Source organism: Poecile atricapillus, chromosome 1, assembly GCF_030490865.1.
Source record: "Poecile atricapillus isolate bPoeAtr1 chromosome 1, bPoeAtr1.hap1, whole genome shotgun sequence".
NCBI lineage: Eukaryota > Metazoa > Chordata > Aves > Passeriformes > Paridae > Poecile > Poecile atricapillus.
In genome coordinates this window covers 155,241,207-155,263,055 of record NC_081249.1, presented here as the reverse complement: position 1 = coordinate 155,263,055, position 21,849 = coordinate 155,241,207, and the positions used below count along the sequence as shown (strand labels likewise).

The following is a 21,849-nucleotide window of genomic DNA, read 5'->3' as shown; positions in this document are numbered from 1 at the left end:
TGGGCTGCATTCAAACTAGTGACCTAAGGTGAAGGTCTCCACATCCCATTACCAAACCCTCAAGCCACTTAGTATCCTCATGTAGTAAGCTTCTCTGGCAACATAAAGTCAAGGGACAGTAAAGAGCTGTCTTTATCTGAAATCTGTTCTCAAGTACATGATCAGTCAAAGCCTTTTGATGCAAGTCCAGTATTACAGGTATTAAATTGGCTGAATATTTTTCAATCAATACTAAAAGCTCTATGAAAGGAGAAAATAGATAAAAATTAAAATACAATATTATGCCATAAAAGCTGAAATTAACTTTATATAGCCCTAAATTTTAATATTGTTATTAACAGATATTAAGGGTCTGCGTAGTCCTATTAAAAAATAAAACGTCAGCAGGAATTTGAAAATGTTAGAAGTGATTCCAACAACATCAGCATTATTATCAAGACATTAAAGTATATCTATTTTTATTAAAGACTGAGCTACATGTAAATTACATGTTTAGCACTTAATACTGTATTCACATACAGTGTATTTTCTATTCGCTAATGCTAGACATTTTAATACACAGTTTAAAATATTAGGAAGTGTAAATTATCTTGTGTTAAATATGCCAAGTACTTCAGAAGTGTTAATTAATGTATTATTAAAGCAGTTTTTAGGAGGAGTGAGAAGATATTTTAAGAACTATGAGTTTTGACTAGAGTAAATGCACATATATTTGCAACTAGTTTAACAATTTAATGAAAAGGATCTTGTACTAAATAATATAAAAGGGCTTTTTGGGGGTGGGGTTTTATGTTTTCTGGTTTTATTTGGTTTTCTTTAAATAAACATACCAAATACTTTGCTAGGTTAAAAAGACTTTCACTGTAACACTCAGCCTTGAATTAATCAGATAAAGATGAAAGTGAAGAATTTTGCCACCAGTGTTTCTTACTTAACTCACTCAGTTATGCCTTTCAGCTTGGTATATTTTATATGAAGGATATCTTGTTAAAACAACTGTTGAAGGCAAGTCATGTCATATCATATCAGCCACAGACCATACCCTATGGGAGCTCAAATATTCCAAAATCTATGTTAATATAATCCTGCCACACAATTCTACTACAGAAATACAGCCGTTTTTCAGTGACGTGCAAGGCTCCCTGTAAGTACCACATTATCTGTACATCTTCCAGAAACGAGGTAAAGCCATCACAAGGATTATACTGAATCAATTTAGGAAGGTAAAAATAATTAATAAGCACTATAATATAGCTTAGTAAGTGATTCTAATCTCTATTTATCAACTAACAAGGAGGCTGCACTTCTCAATGCAGTTTCCAGTACTGTAGGGCTGCTGTAGGACAGCAATATTCTCTGGCTCAGGAGACAAGTGCAACTTCTCAGTGAGAGTTTGCAGCTTTCTAATACAAGATTTATTATGCATTACACCATGTGCTTCGGCAATTCTTTTTCAAAATGGTTTTAAAAAATACATGGCTTCTTGCCTATCTAAATCTTTTGAATGTGTTTTGCCCTGTTCACAAAAACTAAACGCAATTGCAAGGACATCCAGAATTTCTTTTGGAATACTTTCTTCAGAGAGAGAGTTATACCTGTTGTAGAATTTTGAACCTCAGAAAAAGCTTTCATTGAAAAATTAACAAAACAGGGAACTATACAGGATACAATAGAGCTATTGAGGTACATAAGTTGTCTGCTCCCCCCATGAATGCACTGAGAATTCCCATGTTACAGGGATCGGAAAAATGAATATAGAAACCATCATGAGGATGCTTAAGAATTTTAGTAAGCTATCAATTAGGAGTCCTTTCCAAGAAAGTCTAATTTTATTATTTGGGCTAGACCCCAAATCCATTTTATTTAAATTAGGAAAAAAACCTACATTCAAAAAACAAACAAACAAAAAAATAAAACCAAAAAAACCCAAAAACTTGGCAAAGTCAATTCTGTTTAACCAGGCCACACTGCAGGCTGACATTCAACTCTTAGACTGTATTTTTCAAAATATTTTCTCTTACTGACAGAAGCTGCTATAAAAAATTCGTCTCAGCGTCCAGCTGATGATTGACGGTGGGGCCAGAGAGACTGCAGTAAGCTTAAGCAAGGAAAAAGAGCCCTAGCTGTGCCACAGTGAAGTAGAACAATGTTTTCACACAATAACACAGTCACAGAACATGCTGAGTTGGAAGGGAACCACAACGATCATGAGTCCTGCATAGACCCATCGCTAAGCATCACACCATGTGCCCAAGACTGCTGTCCAAACACTTCTCCAACTCTATCACGGTGCTGTGATCACTTCTCTGGGGAGCCTGTTCCAGCACCCAGCTCTGGGTGAAAAACCTTTTCCTAATATTCAAATTAAACCTCCCCTGACACAATTTCAGGCCGTTCCCTTGGGTCCTGTCCCTGTCATCCCAGAGCAGAGATCAGAGCCTGCCCCTCCTCTGCCCCTCACAGGGAGCTGGAACTGCAGTCAGGTCTCCCCTCAGCCTCCTCCAGGCTGAACAGACCAAGTGACCTCAGCTGCTCCTCATAAGGCTTCTCCTCAGGCCCCTTCACATCTCCAATAGCTTCATATCTCTCTTATCTTGTGGTGCCCAAAACTTCCCCCAGCAGTCGAGGTGAGGCTGCCCCAGCTCAGAGCAGAGCAGGACAATCCCCTCCCTTGCCCAGCTGGCCATGCTGTGCCTGATGTACTCCAGGACAGGGTTGGCCCTCCTGGCTGCCAGGGCACTGCTGGCTCAAATTCAGCTTTCTGTCAACCAGGACCCCCAGGTCCCTTTCCATGGCACTGCTTTCCAGCATCTCATTTCCTAGTCTGTTCATACATCCAGGGTTGCCCCATCCCAGGTTGTTCATTTCCTCCAGCAATTTTGGCACCATCCCATCATTCCTCACTGAAGAGCCAGGTGGTTTTTTTCCCCTTTCCCTCTTCCAAGCTAGTTTAAAACAAGTCCCACTAGCTCCTGTGCTAGAACTCCTTTTCCCCTCTGGGACAGGTGCATCCCCATCACATTGTACACCAGGTATTGAGCAGATCCTCCCACTGTCAACAAAACCAAATTTTTTTTCTGCTGATACCAACCTGAGAGCCATCCATTGACCTGACAGATCTGTCTATTCCTTACTGATATTATTCAGTGTTTCTGGAAGAACCAATGAAATCACTGTATGTGCTCCTGTTCTCACTACCAATCATCCCACGGTCCAAAAGTCTCTTTTGATTTCCTTCAGACTTCTCTTCGTTATTTTGTCACTGCCAGTTGGAGCTATCAATAATGGACAGTATTCAGGGGGCCTTACTAGACCAGAGAGTTTTCCAGTAATATATCTTATCCGAGCCCCTGGGAGACAGCAGAATTCCCTGTGTGGTAGGTATGGTCTTCATATTGGACCCCCCATTCCCCTTAGAAAGGAGTTTCCACTTACAACTCCCCTTCTTTTCCTGCTAACAGAGGAAGTCTTGTTGCCAGGTCCAGGTAGTGCTGTTCTAGGATGCCCCACGACCCCAAAAAGACCTTTGCCCACCTTATCAGTTGTCTGGCCATCGAGTTCCAGAGCCTCCCACATGCTGTAGAAGCTACCAGTCCTCCTTGTCAAATTCTGAGAGGGAGGAGGAACCTTCTTCCTGGTACATGTGGTGACCTGCTTCCATTCTTCACCTTTAACAATCCCTTACTGAAGGCCCCTCTGACTGGTTACCCTGCAGGGTTCTGAGCCCCTCTCCTTCCCCACTGCAACACAGGTTCAAGACTCCTGAGAGTCCTGAGACTGTAGCAGCTCTGATAATAATTGGTGTCTCTCATTTGGTCATTTGAGTACTATATAACTTGTTAACTTCTTCCTGCAGCTCCTTCACCTGGTGACAAAGCTCTTTCTTTTTCCTTTTTTTCTGCAAAAGAGCTGCTTCTCAGCCCCAGCCTCCTGAAGAGGCATCAGACACTCCTAGCAACCTGTGACCTGCAGAGCTACAGCTACCACCAGCAGGTCTGGCTGGCTGGAGGCCTCTGACATAACAGGCACAGCCAGGACATGTTTCTGAGACAAAATAATTAAATAGGCAGAATACTAAAATGAAAGTCTAGAAAGACAACATAAATAATAATAAAAAAAAAAAAAAACAGAAAAAGATTCCATCATCCTTTCCTAGAACGTTTGAATGAAAAAGAAGCAAATCCACTGTCTAGACCTGGCAACTCTATACATTTTCCAGTATACCACAGTATATATCTGGACCCAAATTTTGATGTCACAAAAAGCTGTTTCCCCCCTTAGTGTTTCTGATATTCAAAATTTTAAATCAATCAAATATTCTGGTTCTAGATCATAAACGGATTTTAGCCACTAATCAGACAATTAAGTTTATTGAATCAAATACCAGCCACAACCAGTAAACAACCACCAGTAAACCAGCAGTAAACAAAGGTAAGCTGAGTGTTTAAAATCAACTAATAACAAGTGATAGTCTTGGCTCAGATTTGAGTATTTTTGCCATTAAAACATCTACATATTGTCTGTCCAGGGAAGAAAAAAAATGCACTATATGGGGAAGCCTTTCTTCACTCAAAAGAACTACAAAAAACCCCATAGAAAAAATCTCAAAAACCCAGAGAAGCCACAAAACAGAGTGTTTCCCTTGTTGTTAAGGAAAGGGCACTGAAGTGTTTTAACCAAGTGCTCCTCTGCTGTGTCGTGATTGACTCTGCAACTGAGAATGCAATTACCTACTTGCATTAAGCAGTTAAATCTCTCCATAAGTGATTTCTAGATGGATATGGAACTCAGAGGCCTTGTTTTGTTTTCCAGAAATGTTACTACTGCAGTCAGCACATCTTCAGTGTATCTGACCAATCTGTAAAATCTTAAGAGTAAGCTGGCACACAAAATATCTTTCATCTGATCCATAACACCGTAGCAGCCATGGAAGGCTCCTTTCCACTCATCTAGGTGTTGTGTTTGGCTTTCACTACATCCACAAGCTTTTCAGCCTCCTCTAGTCTGAGAAAACTGTATTATTTTCTTTTGTGAGTTTGCTGGCACAATGACTAGGCATGGACCCTCCTGGTTCCCCCTCCACAACAGAGTATTCTACTCCTGTGAGACAATGCCAGCCTTGTTCTCCAGCTGCCAGGAGCAGAAGCAAAGAGCATGAAGCCCTGCAGTTTTGACCTCATCCTCTCCAGTACACAAAAAAGTTGAAGAAAAAGATATAAAGTTTTTTCCATGTGTTCCAAAGTATCCTTTACTTTCCTAGCTCACAAGGCTGTGGACAATACAGTTCTTAAGCTTCCCCTTCACCCATGAGAATTGCTTGAGGGTCTATTTAAGGACCACAGGACTGTCCACACCTGCCTCTGTCCCCTCACCAACACAACAGTCAGCCACTGCCTGTGCTGTGCTTTTCAGCCACATTTCTTCTGCTACAGCTGACTAGCAGCTAACCAGAGACCCTGCCCTGGTACCTTGCACAAGTTTCATTTGTCTCAGAAAGCATGTTACCCATTCAACCCTCTCAAGTCCAAGCCAGCACCCCTGGCTCTACAGTTTTAAAGAACTGGAGTTAACAGATTCCCTTTTTTCTGTTCTTCTGAGCTCTCTTCATATAGGCAAGCTATGACTCAAACAGGAACGATTTAACTTTTCTGTCATACGTGTCTGTGTGTCCCTGAATAAATATACATGTGCACACCAGTGTGACAACCAAACTCACACATGTCTGCAGACAGAATTAGCTATGCAGTGCAAGCTACAGACTCAAATGATGATCCACCCACATATCCAGACGGTACTCATCCTAAATACCTAGTTATTTACACTGAATTTCTAAATTGCAAACAGTGAACTGCCTTCCATCACAAATATTCTTTGATGAACATGCTACAGATATTTTATATAGCCTTATTTTAACTGTATTATGACAAATAGCTAGAGAGAGATGGCAGAATAGGTAAAATGCTACTGTTCCAACTAGATGGGATTTATGCACCCAGGAATTAGTGACTATGCAAGACACAAGGCAAATAAGAGGCCAGTCTTATGGCAACTGAAATAGTAGCTGCTATTACCTTTAGCAATCTAATAAAGATCTATTCATCTCACAGAAGATAGATCTTATTGAATTTGTATTAAATCAAATCTTGCTCTGACAATTTGAAAAAATTTCTGGAAAAGTCACCCAATTATTCTGGTAGGAACTAAAAAGTACAAGTGTGACAGCACTTTCCGTTTTCAAGAAACATTACTGAGAGAGAAAGCAGATTGTTGGGGTTTAAGGACATAAAAAACTATAAATGACAGAAAAAAAAAAAGAAAAAATAAAATTATTCAAGCTATTTAGACTTTTTCTTAACAGTTCTTGAAAGATGGTGGGTATATGGGGAAAGGGGTTAAAAAAGGCTTAGAGAAAAAACACGCACTGCACACTTACAAAAATTGATATCACACAGCAGAACATGTTTTGAGAAAATTGTGTCATACGTATACAAATCAAGGGGGTATTTTTCATCTGACTAGAACGAGGATAAAAAAACAGCATGATTTTCACGTTCTAAATCTGCTTTCAGACATACCATTGAAAAACCACTTGCCAAAAAAAAAAATCTGTAAGCAATAGCATGATAGATCATTCTACCGCAAATTTTTTTTTCACCAGTGTGGTGAAAAATTACAACTCCGACCTAAATTTTCCTATCTTTATTAAGAGTATTGTTCACTACCATATAACAAATATTTTAACACCAGTATTTATGTTTTAACTTGTATTTTTTGGGTCCCTTGCATCTGAGACCATAATTGAATTATGTTGAATAGTTCCCCAGTTACCTTCCTGCTTCATTATATTTAGCCATTTTGCCTGGCAGAGACTTTGCAGTGCCATCTGAAATGCATAGTGGTCTCCCAAACACAAGCCTCAAGCCAGGAGAAACCTTGTTGGAAGCAATGGGTACATTAAAACACTACCAGGCACTGATCTACCCATCCAAGCATTCCCTAAAACTCTACAGAGGGATGTTCCTGCCCCAAGAAAGGATGTAGCCATCTTTCTAGGGCTGGAGGCTAAGAAACAGTAAGTACAAGCAGTGGTAGAGGAAGACATGGGGATTGCAATGAATATTTAGTAATACAGGTTAGCGGTGGGGAGAATTTCAGTATCAAAACATAAGCATGAAGTGGAGGAAGGAAATAGTTAATTCTGGTTTATAGTCACTACTGCATTTGGCCTAAAATAAAATAACTTTCCATTCTTAATGTCATCTTGCTACCTTCATGCAATATGCAACACCTGCATCAACTCAAACTATGTTTTTCATTCTAATGCAGATATAAAAATTTTGCTTAAACATAGCAATAAAGGGCTGATATTTGCATACATTGGATTTGGTCATCCAAACTGAATTTAGTTGTTTGTCAATCAAAAATAGCTTCACATACGAGTCATCAAAGCAAGCCAAAACACAAAGTCATAAATACTGTATTGTGGGTACAAACAGGAGACATGATAAGCATCACTAAGCACTTACTAATTTACTTTAAGATTTACAAACTAGTCTTAGATAAGAACATGGGAAAAGTTAAAACAACATTAATCTAGAAGAAGCTACATAAAACAATGTATTTTACTATATTTTCACCAAATCACCAATATCTTACCCAACATGTATCTGTAAAGAGGTAAGTCTTACCTTCACAGTAAGCGCGCTTGGAACACGCAGAGCATCAACTCTTAATGCAGAGGAGCCCTTGCAAAGCCCTGCTTCCCCTCTGCAGAGCCTGACACTGAACAGCATTTTCTGCAACATTCCAGCTTACTGCAAACATCCCAACAGCACACGGATAGAGCGTTCCTCGGCATTCAGGAGTCAGACCACACACATCAGGACCGTGGTGTTCTCCAGCAGCAAGTAAAAGGAAACAACAAAACTCCCACTTGCAACCATGAGCATATTGCTGCTGTGCCACCAAGGCCCCGCACAGATATTTGCAGGAGCTGCTTGGCCAGTGCTAACTATCCTTTGGAAAGCACTCAGCTCATGAGGCTCTACAAGCCTGGGAGCTCAGAGAAGGTCACAACCTCCTTAAACTGCTCCTGAGAAAAAGGGGACTTACTCTAATAAAAGCCAATGCATTGAAGAGTCAGCCAATTCCCTTATAAAAATTCTCTAAACATCTGTACAACATGATATTTCATCCCACTTCTTGTGAATTCTTAAAAGATTCTAAGAGCAAAGTTTCCCTCAAAGTAACAATCTATCCCTTGGCTTCAACCTAAAATAGATTGTATCTGGTGTAAACTAGGGGGAAGAATGAATAGTTCATTGCTTGGACTAGTTTTATTCTTGTGATACAGGCATTGCTGTAGGAATGAGCCAAAATATCTAAGCAAGAGAAATTGAAAAATTTGCAGTGTAGAAAATTCAGAAAAGTTAATGTAATTTTCTACATTTTGGAATATATTTCATTCTATTAGTGACAATGTCAACAATTAAACTTCAGTTTAACCTTCGAAATACAACCTAGACCTGGAGTGGTTGATTAGCTCTTCTTTTGACATCACACAACACTTTTCTTTTACAACTTTCAAGTTGTGAGGAGGTGAGACAAAAAAAGTCAACATCAACAATGGAAAAATCCCTATCTAATGAAGTTGCCTTAACCTGTATAGTAAACTTAAGAGTTTTTGCCCATTACACAGTACCATGACCCCATAAGATACAAATCTACCAGCTGTGAACTTCACAGCCATTCAATAGTACTCCTTTATGGATGATTATCTGATTCCATGCCTTTTCCAGCAATTCCAGTGCCACAGTCAGCACTGATGCTGATGCACGCTCTGGATTCATGCCTGACGCTCCCCAGGGTGATATGAATCAGAACTGTGTCAGTCACGCTGGGTGCAGCATGTAACAGAACCATCACCAGTAATCAAGCAGCAATGCAGCAGCTCTAAAAGCTGCTGCCCCAGGAAGCAAGGAGGCCTCCTGCTATGAGAACCATAAAATGCTCCCTTATGCATAAGATCTAGGTGTTGCCCAAAGCACACAGCAAGGCACTGTGCCTGACTAGATTCTGATTGCCAGGCTTTTCTCCACAATATCGGTTGAGAGATTTTGAGGGGGTGAAAAAAACTTTCCAAAAGTAATCTGATCTTTGTTTACATCATTTGATTTAAAAGCAAAGGAGATCAGCCATGTGAGACTTAGCACTGTCACAATCAGGCAAATCACACCATCAGCAGGATTCTATGGAGACCCAAACTGAAATAAGGAAAATATGTCAAATATGTCAAGCAACTCAGATGATTAGGTTTCTCACTCTTAATGCAAGTCTACAACAAGAATAACTGAAATGACAAAAAATTTAATTATATTATGAAAAATAGGATTGATTTTTAAATGCAGTACAGCTCTTGAGTCTCTTTATCCCAATGATTATTCACTACAGAGTCGAGGAGCAACTAATGTCCCTTCAACTTCTACAATAGGAGTCTTATTTTGTTGAGCTCTGAAATCAAGGATAGTGAATTACTAAAATCAGATGAGGTCGGCATTAGGAGCATTTTGCCAATAGAGCAATCTTGGTACACCACTGTGGCAAAGCACTAAGCATGTAATCAGCTATATCAGCAAAGATCAGCTTTAGACTCATACAGGAAAGTCATCACTTTTTAGCAAAACAAGCAATATCAGTAAAAGAACAGTTTTGCAAGTAAAATAGTATATGTGTTGAGGTTTCTGCTGATGGATCTTTGTCCAAGATATACTACCTCACTTAGATAGCTCCAATTGATCAAGCTATACCAAACCACTATAGACTTGGCTTGTATCCTGCTCCTAATCTTAGTTCAGTATTTCCCTCTGCACCAACTGAATAACAAAACCCATTCAACCTGCCAAGTTAGCAAAATATCAATGCCCTTTTCAGTGTAACATCTAGCTCAAGATGTAGAACACAGCAGCATTCTTGATGCAAAGGAAATACTGCTAGACAAAGCAATGGTACATGCTACACCAAGCAGGTTACAACCAGCCCACTGATCAGTACTGGTCACTGATTACACGGGTGACAGGCTGCCTAGTGAACAGCCCAGTGCAGAGAGTGTCTGCACACCTGTGATGCTTCCAGACAGCCCCAGGAATACCAGGCTGCCAACCCCATTGCACCCTGCTGTTCAACTGGTTACACAAAGTCTTTAAAAGCTCAAAAATCTTTGTGCTCTCTCCCTGTGCCTGGACCATCTATATGCTTCTCACTGACAACTGCAAGTGGAGAGCAGTGCCAGCAATGACAGATTTTCTACAGGAGAAGGGGGAGCTGCACAACAGCCCCTCTCTTCCAGCCATGTGAAGCAGGATATACAGTGGCTTACATGAAAGGATGTGCAGAAGGGACAGTGACACAGACAGCAGCCTTTCCTAACACTGCAGTGACCTTAGAGGTAGCTAAGGTAATAATCATTATTGATGAAGCCCAGTGAAGACACAAGGCTTGCAGGACTACTGCCCCAGGCAGCAAATGAGTCACTGGAATTTAGCAAGAGGGTGGAAAACTGTACAGAACACTTCTAGGCAAGGAGATAATTGATCAATGTATTGAAATTCAGCAGCACAAGACCTGCACAAAGATGCGTACAGATCCTGGCTGTGAGTCAGCTGTGGAGAAAACACACTGCAGTGTCACAGCTAGCTACGGACAGCTACATGAAATTAATTCATTCAACTGCTGCTCCATTCCCCACAGTCCATTTAGCTGACTTTTGTGCGGAGGTAGGGGAATTTCACCTTTTATATGGATGCAGCTGGAAAGACTACACGCAAATTATTCCCAGTACACAACACATACTCTAAGTAGTGCAGCCTGATTAAATGGTACATGATACAGCATCTTAAACTACTCTGCATCTCAGTTTGTAATCTCAAAGATGGCACAGACCCAACATCACTTATGAAACCATAAGAAAAAGTTCAATGCAACTATAACAGGCCAAGGTATCTCCTTTCATGGGTCTCCTGTTGCTTAATGTGCAGAAAATTTGAAGTGTGATAGACTATGTCTTTCCCTCTTGTTGACCAAATTTTTTGTTTGGTATCCACAAGGAATTTACTCCCTACTTACCAGAAATTAAGTACAAACCTTAATTATATAATTTTTAGTTTATATGGTAGAGTGGTTTTCTTGTTATTTGTTATTTTGGAGTTGGGTTGGGGGTTTTTTGTTAGCTTTTTGGAACAATAATAGAGAATTACTTCATGCCTAAAACAATTAAAAATTTTCGCCTTCCTATTGCACTCAGACAGAAGTATGCTTTATGCTTCATTGTCTTTTTCCTTAGAATTACTGAGTTTTCTTTCTGTTCAAAAGCGTGTGCTCTATGCGTGTGCATATATGTACATGTGTGAGTGTGAACATTGAACTTTTAAGACCACAAACACCTGATGAATATCTGTACAACAACAAAAATAAAATTCTACAGAATGCAATACAAGCCTTGTTTTCTGTATACAAGTTTGACATGATGCAGACTTTGCTAAATATTCATGTGTTTTAACCGGAGCACTATTTGTCTTAAAGGGAAAGCAAATCAGTATTAAATACTTTAAGCAGACTATAGGTATCGCTATGAAGATGGAATTTCAGCATAGTTATAAAGAAGCTGTTATCATAAACAAGTTTAAAGTTTATCAATATGGCTGTTTCTGGATATGAAACGAGAGCTGTGTCACTCTTGCATTATAAAACCCTATGGCCAGGTAGAAGAATTCATTGACTGTTAAATAACAATTTAAGGCTTAAAATTAGGCAAGATACAGCACTGTGAAGGGCTTCTAAGTAGCCAAATAAAAACCACCAATATTTAGAACATGATTCTGAGGTTCCCATTTTGAGAGGTGGAAGAAAAATGAGGAATGAAATGTTAACTGAAAGGTTCATTTTTAGTAAACTCTGAACTTTCTTTTTTCAATAAAACCTTATGCTTGCTGATTTAATCTCCTAGTCATCCAAAAAACACATGTAGTTTTAAATAAAAGCACCATTTGTAAAAGAAATTAAAAATAATTCATTAAGGAAGAAAACTAATATGAAAAATGTTAGGGTTTCCTAAAGTTACCTATTCGCTCTTCTTTTTAGATAAACACAGTCACTAAATTTGCTAATCATTTGCAAATAATCTAGCTTTGTTTCCAGAAACAGCTTTCAAAAAAAAAAAAAAGGGGGGGGGGGGGGGAGAATTCACTAGTAGCCATCACTAAAAATGCACAAATTTTCAAAGGAGAATTCTCCGTGTTTCAACAACATCACTATGCGAAACAAGCCTCACATTACTTGAAAGAAGGCTGCAGCCATCTCATAGTGCTGCAAGAGTGTGCTCATGACTCACTGCCCCTGCCTGGTTGCAACTCATCAGTGCCGGCAGCCCTAATCTGCTCCCAGACATTATGACCAGCAGCTCTGATATATGGATTAGATCTACCCCAAGTACTCCGTGCAGGGAAAGAACTCCGTGAGCCCTTTATTCCCTACGGAGTACCTGTGCAGGAGAATAAATCAGTGATATGAAAGAAAACATGAAATCCTTCCCAGTAAAATTTGCAGATGACACAAAAGATAATAAAATGGTAAATACTGGGGAGTTGTCAGTTCCACAGATTGCATGGCAGCCTGGGCTCACCTGAATAAGATGTGTTTTAACACAGCTGAGCACAAAGCTGTCTATCTCATAACTAAGAGCACACATTCCAAACAAAGACAATATAATAAGCCAGAAAGAGGCATATGGATGATGGTGGATAACCAAATTAATATTAGCCTACAGTGCAATACCCTGGCTAGAAGAGTGAAAAAGATCCTTTGATGTACAAGGAAGTAAACACAGAGTAGCAATAGGAAAGGATTATATAAATCACTACCGATGCTGAGACAGAGAATCTTTCTGTTTCAAACAGCATGTAACAGCATGCTTCTAGTTTATATCTGTGATCCCCAAGCATTCCCACAGGAACAACTAAAGGACTATACTAGTGTTCAAACTAGAAAGCCTTAATCACCTACAAGAAGCATTCAAATTCTGGAAAATTTGCCTTGCTAAAAATGAGAAACCCGTGTCAAAGAGGAGGATAAATGATTACTGGTTTACTGTCAACAGATATTTAAATGGATGGGTGGAAGGATATGAGGAGTATCACAAATACTAAAGGAGAACTTTTCAGCTTCTTAATGCTGGATTTTGCATGTTTCTGCTGGATAAAATTAGAAAAATTCAGACATAAATAAGGTAACAATACTTAACTAATAGTAAGGACTGTTCATCCTAAGAGAAGCAGGATTTTCTTTCCTCTGAAGTTTTTATAATCAGAATTTTCCTTCTAAAAAGAAGCAGAAGTCACAAGACTATGCCAGTCTTATACTGTTATTTTAAAGTATATGAAAACAAAAAGTTTCAAAAGCATACTTAAAATGCTCAAGGACAGTTTTGTTTCCGCAACTCCTGCCACTTATTTGAGCTTTACAGCAGGTATTTAGCTAGCTCCTTATATTTGTGGGACAATTATTTCCCCTTTCCTGTTATGGAATGATCATTTAAGCTGTTTGTAAGCCAAATGAACTGCTCACTCCTTTCCCAAGTCATATTTTGGATATACTTGGTATTAATGCTTCTGTATTTGTGGAAAGCAGCAAATTACTGAAAGAGCATGGGAAAAGTGAAACCTTGCTGAATACACAGAATAGCTCAGTCACAGATAATTTGAATTGATCTTTCCATTTCAGAAACCAGTAATATGACTTGTGAAAAAAACCAAAACACTACAAAACTACACTATAAAAAAAACTTAAAAAAAAACCAGGAAACAACACAAAAAGACCCCTTCATGTCTGAAATCAGAAAGAAATGCAAAAGCAATTTCAGTACAGTATCAAAAAAACTGTATTAACAGGGAATTAGCAAATTGTGACTAATATTGTATTGAAAGGGTGTGGTTACAGGACCTGAAGACCCAGATAGTTTAATGAAGGCAATTGCCTAATTCATCAATTGACCAATACCAAATTCAGTTCAGAATTTGACTCGGAATATGTATCACAATTTAATACTGCAAAGCTGAAATGAATCTTCAAAATTTGTATTCAACTATCAAATGAACAGCATTTTGTGAACCTAAATATGGTCCTACACTTTTCAGTGGAAGAAGATTTTCAGGTAACATGTATGCATCACACCTACTCTCTATTCAGGCTACATCCCATTAATCTCAAAGTACAATTTTAAAGCCAGTGCAACATCTAACTGCATCATAATCGTAATATGACAAAATTTGTGTTACTAAAAAATGATATTTTTGAGTGCTGTTCTCTCAAATACTCCAATCAGCCAAGGATTAGAGGTTCAACTTAATACTAGCCAGTGATCATTAATCATTTTAAAGTACCACAGCTAATCTTATTTCTTACCCAGAGAAAGCCCACTCATGTCTTACGTAAGGGAGATGGCTTACTTCTGAATGTGTTTTAAATTTGGTTAATGACACCTTTTTCTTCCTGCAAAAGACCTCTAGAACATCTCAGAACACAGAGCCTACAGATATGCTCAATGCTACACAAAGGCAAGAGCAAACATAGTCAGTGGTAAGAGGGATAAAGTTTTTCCAGGCAGCCTCACACTGAGGCTGTAAGGATCATTTGACTTATGTTAAAAGCCTGTCACATGAATACAGCAGTGGCTTCTCTGCCTTTTGCTGACAGAGAATGAATTGGGTTATAAGCTTTCAATATCTTCTGAGAGGTCAAATTTATGAAGAGGAGATATCTAGAATCTTCTTCAAATACAGCTATTAAATTCACATTGTGAGAAGTAAAATCAAGCTGTGAAGTGATGGAACATTGCTGCAAAGTGAAATTCACTGTGGAAGAAGATACAGCCTCTCCTTCCTGCTTTACTAGAGCAGAGGAAACTAAATAGCAGCTTCTTCAGTTGTTCTCTCAAGTTAACCCATAAACATTGGATCCTGAAGCCATTGTTGAAAAAAATATTCATGCACCCTACAGCCTTAGCCTGAATGACAGTCCTGTTGTCCTACACGTTATATGTTCCTGGAGCTAAAATAATTGTTTAAGACTAGCATATCTTTTCCTTAGCTATACAGCATCAGACAACTCAGAATATACAAACAAAAATCCTGAAAAGTCTTATGCCTTTCTAAGGCAATTTATGTGCAACTAAGAAACAAGATGGAGAAAAATAGCAACTGCTCAGCCATCATCAGCCTTTCCAATCTGTTTAAATGACTATACTGATGTGAACCAGCATGCCCAGCTGCCAAGGGCATCTGGGCCAACATACTGTGACAAAGACACAGCTCTCCATTTGGAGCCCCTAGCTCCTCTTCTGCAGGGCTTTTACAGCTTTGTCCATATTTAGGTGATGATGGGCACTGCAGACCACTTCAAGCACCCATCATCCAACTTTCTGTACCTGGTTGAATTCTCTCACTAGAAACCCCATGAGAGCCTGTTAAAAGGTTTATATTCTCATTTGTGTTGACTAGTATGGCCATTAGATTTCTCATGTATGCAAACCAATCCTGAATTTTTTTATATCAATATGATCAATATATAAATCTGAATCCAAGCCTTTAGAGGCTGAATGGAACAGCTTAGGCTTGAACTTCCTTTTCTCATTTGCAGAAAAATTTATGTGTCTGATTCAACATGGAGTCTGACAGGAGCTTGCTTACTTTAGTCTATCAAGTCTGGATGTTTTGAGCACTTACAGGCTCAGGATGAAAATGTGTATTGTAACCAAGCGACACGTTCCAGGACAGGTTGCTCAGTGACTGAAATCACTGAGCCTTTTTTCTATGTTCATTTCACTAACTTGCTGAGAAATAAAGAGCTAATAAGACTATAGCTGTATTTGTGGGATCTAAATGAACTAGGTGTTTTCCTTACATATTTATTCCATGCTCTTGATTTCAGAAGAGACAGCTTACTGTAGAACTCTTCCCTGTTCTCTATATTCCTGAAGAGACACGTGACCTTTAAGTCTCCTTAATATGGACAGGACAAAGTAAGGGAGAGATGATTCTTCCACCCTTGCTTGGGAGATATCACACAACATTCCCCCAGGGGATACCCTGAAGGGTCATTTTTGAAATGACTTCCAGGCTGAGAAGAAAAAAACGCCAGGATATCCTCAGCTTGTACTCAACAGGTCCCCTGCAGACAAGTAGAACTGCTCTATTTTTGACATGCCAGTATTCTTTGTAATTTAGCAACAAATAAAACAAGAGCATGGGCAAGTAGCTCTGCTCCTTCCTCTTCAGCTGTGTTTGGAAATCATCTATCCAGGCTTTGTTCACTCCTTGACACTTCATAAAGGTGATGACGAGTGCAAAACAGGAGTGTCTGAGCAAGCAGAACAAAGATTTTTCAATCTGGGCAGAGGGAAAAACCTTGGCAGTTTGGTCATAGTGAAGTAGTTAGAACTGAACAAAAAATACCTCTTTTTGTTGTCAATTTTGTTTGACATCACAAAACAAGAGCCTAGACATACCTTGCTACAGCTGGGAGGACTGGAAAAGAAAAGGAGATGTATTCAGGAGTTGATGGACAGCTGTATTCCAGGCCAGTAACTGACAGGCCTCTGGTTTTCCTCCATAGCTTGAGACGAGTCCCTACTACTTGTGAACATAGAAATTATTTTAAATTATTCTGAAGCTTACTTTAGATCTTTTTAAAGAGCATATTTACATGTTTAGTGACCTAAAAAAATCTTTCTACAATATATTTTTCTTTTTAATAGTACTAGAATGCATCTACTAATCCATACTTTTAAGAATTTTAACCAATGGTTATTTCCAGTATTTATTAGCACTAAAGTTTGCTTATAAATGTTACTTCCCCAAGTGTTTTCTGAAAAGTATTTTTGGCATAGAAGGTCATGGTATGATCCTCTAAAATTTTTACAGAAAGGATCAAAATATATCCATTTCAATGGCTAAGTAGCTTTACACAAAATACTTACAGCGGGTACATGCTTAAGCATAAATCCAAAGTAGGCTCTCTGCATAATACTTCTTTAAATTTTAAAAATACTAGAGGGAGAAAAGTCAAGCTCCATGATCCTCTGTCCTGTCCTGGTCTGTCTGGCCAGCCCTTAAAATTCCTTTACCTTTCAGAATAATCAGTTTGCTGCTTTGTGCCCAGCCCAAAAACTATCCTGCATGAGAAAAGAGTCACACTGCCATCTCTGTTGACAGTTACTGGCATTTTTAGATCCAGTCTTCCTTTCCCAACCTAATCAAAGGGGAGAGACTGAGCATATGAGATGCACATGAACATCTAGTACCAAATGTTTGTATGTCTTGAAACGTTAGAGTAAAGGCTTTCAAAGTGTTGCAAATGTAGCTTGATTTTTTTTTTTTTTTTTTTTTTTGTCTTGGTAAGTGAGCAGTTTTCAGCAATTTGTTATTATATTTTTGGAAATAAATTACTATGGTAATAAATTACCAAAAACATCCAGCACGAAGACAGAAACAATGCCAGGCACCTTAAGCAGCGTGGAAGAAGAAACAAGAGAAAATTTCACTAATCAAAAAGATTTATTAAAGATCTAGCTGTTAGCTTTCCAAAATAATCCATGTTTTTTACAAGCAAGATGAACTGGGCTATAATACTTCATAATTCACATTTCAGGAATGACATAACATATTAATATTGACATTGTTTCACAGCCAGTCTGATTTTTTGATTTTGCCTTTTTTTTCCCCAAAAAGGTTATTTTGCCAATTTTTATTTGCAATTGCAAAGGAACATCAATTATTTCATTTTATGGGCAGCACAGCTAGCTGGTTTTAAGTATACTGACCATAAATTATACCTAATTAATAAAAAAAACCTAAATCAAGATAAACAACTAAATTGCAGCATTCAGAGTGAAGCCATCACTGTATCTAACACTCATGACAAACTGTGCCAAGTTTTCTTATTTCCACAAAGTTTCAAAATCTTGAAGTTGTTCTAAAAACTGATATAAATATCGCACAACAAATCTGTTTCATACGTTTAAATAAATGAATATATTTTTATGCTTACTGAACTTACAAGAGAAGCAAAAACACTGAAATTAAGTTCTGTGGTGATATTTAAAATCACAGTAGATGTGGACTGCTTCAGTTACCCTGGACACTGCCATTATTTAGAGAGACAGAAGGGACAAGCCACAAAAAATTCAAAAAGTCCAGAAAGTATTTATGTCTGTGTAAATCAGGAGTAAGTCATATCTCACACCAAAAGTAGCCATTCACAAAGAAAAAAAGCCAAGTAAGAGGTCAGTTTTTCATTTTGGCTCACCAAGTTACACTGATGCTGTAATTATTTTGATAAATCTAGATTTCTCTTTTCCTCTCACTTCTGTAAACCAAAACGATAGTCTTCATTTACATCGAAGTAACAGCTTATATTGATGTGGTTGTACCTATTACTAAGAGAAAAGATTCAGGAAACAACAGCAGGTTATAGAATCAAAAGAGGGAATGAGAGAATATGATCTAAAAAACTGTAATGAGTATGCATGCCCTTGCCAAAGAAACATTTTGTTTTAATGCAAAGTACAACTAATTTTTAGAATTTAAAGGGTTATTAGAAAATGAAATGTTATAGAGAGGATGATAATGGTAACACTGGTAGACAAAACAGGAATATAGCTGGAGCATGAAAAGCAAGCACTAAGTGACAGAATGCAGTTTCAAAATCCAGTGAGATAACAGAGAATTCATAATGCATTTGCAATATATTAATACAAAATCATCTGCAACACACCTGTCAAATATATACTTTTCAATTCTGTGTTGAAATAGATAATTAAATCCTTCTTGCAGTAAAATTGAAACTTCACTGCTTGCAAAACTAACAGAAGTCAAGCCCTTTGCATTTGCCTGCCCAGAGCAATAGCATTTTTGTCAGAAGCACCAGTAATGATCTTGAGTTACGCACAAAAGCGGGCTCTGTTAGGCCAACGGACAAAGGCAAATGACTGCAAAGAAAGAGGACTCAACTTCAATTTAACTGTCCTGTAAGGTACATACTAATTAGCTGAAAAGCTATGAAATCCTAGCTAGCATGTTAAGTCTGCTACATGACAGTATAATTTGACTTCTTAAAGGATTATGCAAATTACAACTCATCATTCCATTACATGACTGAAAAAAAGTGACAGCTAATTTATACATAACACACCTTTCAAATCCCTAAGATGTGAAGCACCTGTGCAATACATTTTGCCTAGATTTTCTAGCGTGTACACTCTTGTTTATTTCACTGTACAGAAGCATACCTAAGAGATTTAGTAAAGTCTTAGGGTTTTTTATTTGCTTTTTAGCTTTTAGAGCACAATCCCAAAGAATTAAACAACATACTTCTGTCCCTGCTGTAGAGGTTTTGCACACAAGAAGTGTACGGTTTCAACACACGTGTAATTTCGGAATAGCAGGAGAGCACGAGCACTAAATGCACGAGCTAGAGGCAAGACTCACACAGATTTCAACATACTTCTGGTAGGTAGATTCACAGTAGATTCCGTCATATCGGTAGATTTTCCTACATTCTGATTGGTTGGGCAGAGGATGCTGGACAGTTATTCTGTAGAGGCATCAAAAACAGATAGACATGACTAGAGGATCTCTACAGGTAACTGTAATGCAGGACAAATCAGTATGTTGAAATTGATTTTTTAAATTTTATTTTTAAATTAAATGCCTTTCTGATCTCTTTAAATCAACTGCCTTGTGCACATAACACCCACAGTTTCCACTTTTCAAAATTTGCACTGAGAGTAAACTAAACTTCAATTCTCCACAAGAATGGTGTTTTCTCCCCATCAAATAAAAGCAGAAGAGGTATGGAATTTTATAAATCAAGTTGATATTTCACATAGTTTACTTTATTTCACATATACAGTAGTCCTTATAAAATTGATTATTTGTTGTTTACTGTTGCAATCCTTCCTCAGGCAGAACATTCATTTATGTCAGCTGGGAGTTTGTCCAGACAAAGACCAAATAACCCTCCAATTTAAAATGTCAACAGCAATTCTCACATTTGCACAGAATGAGGATGTTGTGGTATTATGAGGACTGTGATTGAAGGTGCTCAGCACCATCTGAATAATGCCATATGTTCTCGGATCGACTGAAAGAAAATGAAAGTGATTGGCAGCAATCAGGAGGTGCGCAGCATCTTGTAAAATCAGGCCCTAAAAGATTTGTCAATCATTCTCTTATTCATCCCTCCCCAGCTCCCTGTTAGCAGAAAATATAATTTGGCTATAAAAATTCAATGTTGTTTTTAAAATATACTTGGGAATTGCACACAAAACAGTACCCACCAATTTTCTTTTTTTTCCTCCCTCTTCTCTGGAATAAAAACACATTTTAAATGCTTTTGTATCTTCCACAAATTAATACCTTTTCCCCTAGTAATTTAATGGTATTTCACTGGAGTAAGGACAAATTATTTGGGAAATTTTACAGGTTTTTCAAATGCAGAATTTTAGGAAGTGATTTTTTTAAAAATAAATATTCTAGCGAGTAGAAAATTATTTTATGTTATCATTATTTTTATAGTACTAACATCTACATAGCTCTGAGCTAATCTTGGTTTTTAAAATTGTTTCAACAGTAATTTGAGACTGCAGGTTTGAGAAAAAAATTAGTATCATTCTCCAGCTACAAGCTCTACAAGCAAATGGAAAGTTATATATTGTGGAAACTGAGGACCTTCCTCAATAAGACTGTACCTACAGTGTGTCAAGTGCCAACAATTTCTAGTCTTTACAGCCCTGGCTCCTTTCTCATTTAAAGTAAAAACCTGGTCTGAGCTGGCCTCAGCACTGCTTTTGCCCCATGGGACCCCACAGGCAGAAGAAAGGAGATGACACTGTGATGAAGGCAGGACCAAACATCTCTGAATTCTGGCATATTCCTGCATTCACTAATTAAGACACTACCAGAGAGACTAATTTATTGTGATACCTGTAAGTTAGACATTTAAGTGCCATACACACCAGAGGAGGAAACTTGAGTATCTTAAAATGGGATTTGAAACACGAGTGCTATCTGCAGGGAACCACGTCAGCCAGTCCCAGGGATCCAGGAGAGTTTCCTCTATGTTGTGTGTGCCTGGGACACACAAACCCTTCACTTCAGGACATACACAAGTGCCTGCATCAAAGGAAACTCAAGCTTCAAAATCTTCAGTGCACCATCACACTGGCTGACAAAATGCCCAAGTTTAACTCCCCATGCCATTTTTTGTTTGGGTTTTTTTTCTGTCTTTGTTTTTTGCTTTGTGATACAAGACTAGAAGAGATGCCTGTTTTTACATGGCTTCAGTGAAGACATGAGAGAACAAGCCTCTCAGTGCCTCTGAGCCAGCGGATCATCAAACATACATCTTCCTCTGCTTCAAAGATTACCACAGACTCCTAAAATGAGAGACTTTAACTCCTCCTGCTAAAACAACAGCCCTATTAAAGAAAAAAAAGTCAGGATTCATTGGATGAAACAAAGTAAGATAGTGAGAGCATGTTGCATTAAGTCATTCAAAAATGCATAAGCAATCCTTGCAAAAACTATCAGAATCCTTCCCAGATGAGTGCCCTTATCACAGGCCTTCAGAATTATGCTCTTTCTTCCAACCACTTCTTTGGCCAAATGAGTCTGGAATAGTAATACTGGTTATTGCTATTACTTGAGTAGTTATACAAGTGCAGCAGAATAGAGCTCACTCCAGAAAACCTTTATTCTGAAGTGGCTACAGTATTCTTCTGGGAAGTGGAAGATGTGGATT

General features: G+C 38.3%; 1 protein-coding gene across 2 annotated transcripts in view; it reads right to left on the bottom strand.

Moving 5' to 3' along the window:
* Positions 1 to 21,849, bottom strand: part of NPAS3 (neuronal PAS domain protein 3) — a 587,887-nt gene that overhangs the window by 489,017 nt on the left and 77,021 nt on the right. Inside the window, exon 2 of one of the 2 annotated variants that reach the window (XM_058829497.1) lies at positions 19,552 to 19,641. The exons of the other annotated variant lie outside the window; for it this stretch is intronic. Coding sequence (XP_058685480.1) covers positions 19,552 to 19,641 — 90 coding nt within the window. The remainder of the gene's footprint in view (positions 1 to 19,551; positions 19,642 to 21,849) is intronic. 2 annotated transcript variants of the gene reach the window in all.